This window comes from Sapajus apella, unplaced genomic scaffold, assembly GCF_009761245.1.
Source record: "Sapajus apella isolate SASKATOON/1434 unplaced genomic scaffold, GSC_monkey_1.0 scaffold122, whole genome shotgun sequence".
Classification (NCBI taxonomy): domain Eukaryota; kingdom Metazoa; phylum Chordata; class Mammalia; order Primates; family Cebidae; genus Sapajus; species Sapajus apella.
The window spans coordinates 8696421-8704064 of NW_022437062.1; the positions used below are offsets into that span (position 1 = coordinate 8696421).

General features: G+C 40.6%; 1 protein-coding gene across 1 annotated transcript; it reads left to right on the forward strand.

The window, feature by feature from the left end:
- The first annotated feature begins 2319 nt into the window (after window positions 1–2319).
- RNASE10 (ribonuclease A family member 10 (inactive)) lies at window positions 2320–7312 on the forward strand. Its single transcript, XM_032261305.1, has 2 exons — window positions 2320–2411; window positions 5312–7312. Exon 2 carries the CDS (start codon window positions 5317–5319, stop codon window positions 5965–5967), a length of 651 nt encoding a protein of 216 aa, XP_032117196.1. The 5' UTR covers window positions 2320–2411; window positions 5312–5316; the 3' UTR covers window positions 5968–7312.
- The last annotated feature ends 332 nt before the right edge of the window (window positions 7313–7644 follow it).

Here is a 7644-nt window from a genome sequence, read left to right on the forward strand (position 1 = left end):
TGTATCAAAACCCCATAAATATGTACAACTATTACGTATCAATAAAAAAAGGAATCTGACAAACTATTTTCCAGAGTAGCCATCACATTTTATATTTCCACAATCAACGTATGCAAGACCCGGTTTCTCTGCATCCTTGCCAGCAGTTGGTATTTTTGCTATTTTTTCTAGCCATTCTGTTAGACACGCAGTGATATCTCATCCCTCCAGCTCTCTGAAGTTCTCTCTGCACTTCTGTCCTCTCTGGTACTGTGCTCTGTGAACCCTAGTTGCTTTGGCTTCCTTGGACCCCCAGTTTTGTCTCCTCAGCTCAGGAAGACTGACAGACCCTCCCCGGGTCTCCCTCTCTGTGCCACAGCCTGAAAACTCTTTCTAGGAAATAAGCTGGGAGAACTATAAGGTTCAGTTTTAAACTCAATCTTTTCTACCTCTATCTCTTTACACCTGTTTGTCTATCTACCTATCTATCATTTAGCCACCAGCTATCTATTTATCTGTAACACATTTTGCTTAACTACAAGTCAGGGGTTTTAGTATCAGGACTACTATTACTTATCGATAGCTTGTGGGACATTAACTTACTTGAGCCACTTCTTTATTTGTGAAATGAAGGGTCATCCTATATCAGCCTTCTCATAATGCCTTCTCTGAGATTCCAGGATACTGGTTGACTCTTCTAGGAGAAACAGTGAGCAGTGTTGGTAGCTACAGTCCTTAGTATGTGCTATTTCTAAACAGGAAAGTGATATTGATTGGGAAGGTAATGAGCATGTGTTGGTAATTGCTATGTAAGAGCAATAACAACAACAACTAATACGTTTAGCCTTTTACATGCAGTATGTTATATAATATTTACAACAGCCCTGTGAAGTGCTACTATTATCCAAATTTATTCATTTATTATTAAAAAAATTTTTTAGTGTTATAAGCCATTTTATGTCCAAGAACTATTCAAATTTAGAAGATGAGAAAACTGTAGTCTGGAAAAAGAAAAAATACAGAAAATAAAAACCTACCCAGTCTAAAGGTTATACTTATACAGACTTAGGTTTTTTCTATTTAATTAAAAGTTAATTTCAAACAGTCTCTAGTAGTAACAAAACAATCCAGTTATAAAGAAGCACGTGATGCGTGGTTGTTGAATACATTACCCCTGTTGACCCTAGACTGCTACTGGGCTCAGCAGAGAATTCTTGATTTTCTCTTCACATTGCAAATAGACCTCACCAGAATAAATGGGCAGAATTGACACCAAAGAGGGATAGCACGAGCATATTGTGAGGGCAATATGCAATAAGTGCCTTGCACAAAGGAAGTGCTCAATACTGGTAGTTGCTGTTATTGTTATTATCGCAAATTATAAACATCAGCACTGCAAAAAGTCAGCCCATTCGACTTTGTAGATCACAGAAGTGGCTCTTAGACCACCATTTGAAAACTCTTGCCTGAAGGAAAAGATCTTTTATTTTTATTTTTTTTATACCACAGTTTAGGAAAACATCTTAAAAGATCTTGTTTATGTCTACAGAGGATTTTTATTAGTGCCTTAAGAGTCTCCAAGGTGATTTAAAAAATATTATCTCATAATATCAATTTCAGCTAAAGAATGAACCTTAGGATCAACATTGCAACCCTCTTGGTTTTATTCACCCAGGCTATAGGGACTGATAATGACAGTGCTGCTTTGGATAGTCTCCTATCTAGGGCTAAATGATCAGATTTGCAGAATCTGAATATTCTTATGGGAATATGGTTATTGGCTGGGGGATGGAAAATTGGGAGTGGAGAGTGGACAACTGGATAAAAGTATAGATAAAGACATGTGAAAACTCATGATTGACTCAAATACTCTAAACCCTGTCGTGATACACTTGTAAAGTGTGAAATGCAAAATAATCATATTGTAGAGATGGCCAAATGAAGGCCAAAGATCTTGACTTTGCAGAAATTATAGGAAAGGATTAAAGGAAGACTGGCAAATATAAGAAAGGACTAGATTTGAAATTCATGCACAAGGTCAGGCTGCATAAACCACATGGTAGTGGGTGTAACTCAGGAGTGGAACAATTGTTCCGGGAAACAAGACAGTCTGCAGTTTCCCAGGCTGGAGACATTTCCTGTCTTGGGTGTCTGGATCCATCTCAGTGCCCAAATAGCCTCACTTCAAAGTGTTTGTGGGAGCAGAAAGAAGAATTGGCTGAGTGTGTTTGTTCAGTGCTAGGCAGAGGAAGCAAAAGGGGGAGTGGGTTTAGGAAGTAAGTGTGTGTTTAAGAGCACGTGGACCCCCAGGAAATAACCATTTTTCTTCAGACTAGCAGCCAGGGCACTGCTCACAAAGAAGGAAACCCTGGGAGGGAAGAACTTGGGAAACGAGAGGATACAAGAATCTTTGAAGCTGCTTAGGTATGTAGGTAAGTCACAGAGGTGTTGGTACCTCAAGGAACACCATGTAAGTTCTCTCTTTTAAAATAAACAATTTTTTTGAAATATTTTCAACCTTATGAAAAATTGTGATAATAATTCAGGGGACTCATAAATATTCTTTATCCAGATACATTATTTAAAAAAATTTTACCTTATTTATTTGTTTACTTAGAAATAGATTCTCCCTCCAATTGCCCAGGCTGGAGTGTAGCAGCCAGATCATGGCTCACTGCAGCCTCAACCTCCTAGATTCAAAACATTCTCCCACCTCAGCCTGCCCAGTAGCTGGGACTACAGATGCACCCCACCATGCCAGGCTAATTTTTTGTGTGTTTTGTAAAGACAGGGTTTCACCATGTTGCCCAGGCTAGTCTCAAATTCCAGGACTCAAGTGATCCATCCGCCTTCTCGACTTCCCGAAGTACTGGAATTACAGGGGGTGAGCCACCTCACCCAACCTCCCTGTTTATTATTTTATCATTTTCTTTCTCTCTCTGTAAACACACTCATATATACACATACATATATCTACATTCTGAAGTATTTGAAAGTATTTTGTATACATTGTGCTCCTCTGCTCATTGTGCATCTTCTGAGAAGGATATTTTCTTAATCAGGGTACAGTTTTACATTCAGTATATCAAACACATATATACAGTTGTTCCCCCTACCCAAAGTTTCAGTTACCCATGATCAACTGTGGTCTGAAATATTAAATGGCAATTTCCAGAAATAAACAATCATTTAAAGTTGCATGCTGTTCTGAGTAATGTGATGAAATCTCTCGCTGTCCCCTCTGACCTGCCTGGGATGTGAATCATCCCTTTGTCCAGTGTATCCATGTTGTAGATACACCCACCCATTAGCTACTCAGTAGCTGTTATCAGATGCACTGTCTCGGTATGTCAGTGCTTGTGTTCAAGTAGCCCTTATTTTTACCTAATAATAGCTCCAAAGTGCAAGAGTGATGGTCCTGGCAATTCAGATATGTCAAAAAGAACCTGTAAAGTGCTTCCTTTAAGTGAAAGGGTGAAAGTTTCTCAACTTAATAAGGAAAGGGGAGAATAAAAAAACATGTTGCAGTTGCTAAGATCTACAGTAAAGAAGAATCTTTTATCTGTAAAATTTTGAACAGTATATTGTTATAATTGTCCTATTAGTTGTTGTTAATATCATACTGTGTCAAACTTATACATTAAACTTATGTAAGTATGTATGTATAGGAAGAAAACAGAGTATATAGGGCTTTAGGCATTCCCTGGGGTCTTAGAACATATTTCCTGTGGATAAGGAGGACTGCTGTAATACTCTTATCTACTACAGAGACTATAATGTTATCAATTGCCTCAATAATGTTCTTCATAGCAATTTTTTTTTTTTTTTTTTTCTGGCAGAGAATGTCTCTCTTTGATAAGGCGGTGAGACTGGCCTAGCAGGACAAAGATTCATGCTCAACTCCGCTTAGGATCTTTATTTATTTATTTATTTAGACAGAGTCTCGCTCTGTCACCCAGGTTGGGGTGCAGTTGCACCATCTTGGCTCACTCTCCCTCTCCCAAGTTCAAGCAGTTCTCGTGTTTCAGCCTCCCAAATGGCTGGGACCACAGGTGCGTGCCAACATGCTGGCTAATTTTTGTATTTTTAGTAGAGATGGGATTTCACCATGTTTCCCAGGCTGGTCTCGAACTCCTAACCTCAGGTGATCCACCTGCCTTGGTCTCTCAAAGTGCTGGGATTACAGGCATAAGCCACCACACCTGGCATCCTTAGGATCTTTATGAGTAGGGGAACCCCCAGCAGGTTAATTGTTTGATTTTCTTTGGTTTTATTCTTATTCTATTTCTTCCCCCAGAGTATAAACCTAATCAGTAAGACTACCCAGGTGTTAAGGGATCTTTAGTAGTAGAAGGAACCTGGCTTGATAAGGTATAACTTTAGCAGGGGTCTAAGATGTAAAATTGGATGTCTTCCTTCCAGCCTCAGCTTAGGAGTGTGAGTGGACTGTGGTACTTTTTCTATTGCTTTTTATCTTTTGTGGGGAAAGTGGGTAGCAAGAAGAATAATAGATACTTGAATGAGCAAAAGTAAATTTGAGATAAAAATAAAGAGATGGTCTTCTGTGGTAAATGTAGTCCTATATTGAGAATAAGGCTTTCTACAAGAATTTCCCTAACGGAAAGCGTGACACTGTATGTGCTTGTCTTCTCAATCATTCTCTTGTTGTTTGGAACGAATTTCTGTTTAAGAATCAGTTGATGTCAGGGGCATGGTGGCTCACACCTGTAATCCCAACACTTTGGCCAAAATGGGATCATTGATTGACCCCAGGAGTTTGAGACCAGCCTGGGAAACTTAGCAAGATCTGTCTCAAAAAAAAAAAAAAAAAAAAAAAAAAAGCTGGGCGTGGTAGTATGTGCCTGTGATCCCAGCTACGTGGGAGGCTTAGGCAGGAGAATCACTTGACCCCGGGAGGTTGAGGCTTCAGTGAGCTATGATGGTGCACTGTACTCTAGACTGGGTGACAAAGCAAGAGCTTGTCTCAAAAGAAAAGAAAAAAAAAAGAATCAATTGATGTCAACTTTCCTTACTGATTTCCCATGTGTAAACTACCTCAGAACTGCTTCCCCTGGTCACCTTCCTACTCTTCAAGAGAAGGAACATGAGGAAATGTCCACATTTTATTACACAGCAACAGGAAGTATGGTGGGGAGGGACAAGAGAAATAGGAAAGGAAAGAGAAATCACCAACTTGAAGAGGATAGAGTAATGTGGAGAAGAGAGAGGGAACCCCAAATACAATGTTGTAGGACTTAGGGAGACCACAGTCTCTTCTAGGGCCAATTTTGATCTCAAAGTCACGTTCTTCCATTTCCTGCTTCCTCTCCAGGCAAAATGAAGTTGAATCTGGTGCAGATCTTTTTCATGTTGCTGCTGCTGCTGCTGGGCCTGGGGTTGGGCCTGGGGCTGGGGCTTCATATGGCTGCAGCAGTCTTGGAGGAGAGCGATCAGCCGCTCAATGAATTTTGGTCCAGTGACTCACAGGACAAAGCTGAGGCCACTGAGGCAGGAGAGGGCACCCAAACCACAGAAACCCTGGTGCTTAGCAACAAAGAAGTGGTGCAACCTGGCTGGCCAGAAGACCCCATCCTCAATGAAGACGAGGTTGGAGAAAAAGAGTTGCTCAGAGCTGAGTCTCTCTTTCAGAACAACAAAGACTATCTTAGGGTTGACCAGACAGATAGAGAATGCAATGACATGATGGCACACAAGATAAAGAAGCACAATCAGAGTTGCATAACTCAGCATGCATTCATCCATGAGGATCCAGACACAGTCAAAGCTGTCTGTAACAGTCCTGTCATTGCCTGTGGGCTCAAGGGGGGAAAATGTCACAAAAGCTCCCGACCTTTTGATTTGACATTCTGCGAGTTGTCCAAACCAGATCAGGTCACTCCTAACTGCAACTACCTAACTTCTGTTATTAAAAAGCACATTATTATAACCTGTAATGACAAGAAGCTCCAGTCACCAGTTGGACAATGAAGCAACTCATCATCATTTTTCTCTTCCCCTTCTCTTCCTCTTCCTTTTTTACTTTCTCTTTCTCATGTTGTTCTCCGATCTTAGGTATTATGCAGATTAATTCTTCTTTGCCCTGTGGGTCACCCAACTTGCATTTTGTTCCTAGGATTAGATATGGCAGAATAGACTGATGATGCCTAGTTTCTCTAAGCTCTCCATCTCTCCTTTCCTATCCCTTACCCTGGGGGAAAAAAAAAAAAAAAGTGAAGAGCTGCTGTAGTCCTGGCCATCAATTTGTTCCCTGTTCTGCGATTGTCTTTGGATGTGGACTGGAAGTGTTTAGTGCATCCTTTATCCACGTTCTTCCCTGCTACCCACCCTGAGCCTTTATAGTAATCACAAGACTCTTGGGCTTTGTACAACTGCACTTCTCTATTGTGGGTGTGGTCAAAGTGGTCACTTTTTTTTTTTTTTTTTTTTTTTTTTTTTAATCTGGCCCTGTAGACTATCTCAGGAAAGCAATTTACAAAATACTCTACAGGCCCCTAGTGGCTTAAGCAGGAAAATGTAGCTTCCATGGCTGATAACAGGGTGACAAGGCATTGTGGGGACCTCACCTCCCAGGGACAGAAAATTAACTCACTGCAGCTCAAATTGTGCCTCATTCACAAGACTTTCACCAATTCTTCCAATTCCAATGTAGCTTCCTCTCTACACTTCCAGGATCTATGTTGAGCCCATATGACAGATCCCCAGTCCTTTATCTATAGCACCCAAATCCCTAAATCTTTGAAAACTGAACGTTTTTTTTTCAGTGACTCCAAAACTCATTTAGATATGACACCTAACCAGAATGACAATGTGAGGCTATTTATCTTCCTTATTTATGCTATGTGACCATTACATATTTCACTGTGGAAATATCACAGTGTTTAGTTATGAGTGGACCCTTCTAGGAGTGTGTTAGTAATATATGAAATAAGCATACACACGTTAACGTACAATATTGCTTTTTAAAATCTGAAAAGTTGGCCAAAATGCATTGGCCCCAAAAGTTTCAAGTAAGAAATTGTGGGATCTATATATACAACTTAATTAGCCCTTATTAATTTGAGTATACCCTATATGATACTAGTTAGGTCACAAGCATCTTTGTGGAAGGATCTGTACTATAAGTTTTTTTCTATATTCTTCAATGACACATTTATTAATCAATGACTATCTACTTATTGGCCAAGGGATGTCTCCTCTACTGTTTGCAAGACCCTCACATGTTGTCTTCAGAACACTCTGTACAAGTTTTTGGCGAGGTGTGGTGGCTTATGCCTGTAATCCTATCAGTTTGGGAGGCTGAGGTGAGAGGATCACTTGAGCCCAGGAGTACAGGACCAGCCTGGGAAACATAGGGAGACCTCATTTCTACAAAAAAATATAAAAATTAGCCAGGCATGGGGGCAAATGCCTGTGATCCCAGCTATTTGGGAGGCAGAGGTGGAAGGATTGCTTGAGCCCCAGAGATTGAGGATGCAGCGAGCTATGATTGCACCACTGCACTCCAGCCTGGGTAACAGAGCGAGACCTTGTCTTAACCAAAAATTTTTGTTAAGTTGTTCTCAACTTTGGCTGCTTATTAACATTGCTGGCTGGGCATGGTGGCTCATGCCTATAGTCCCAACACCTTGGGAGGCCGAGGTGGAT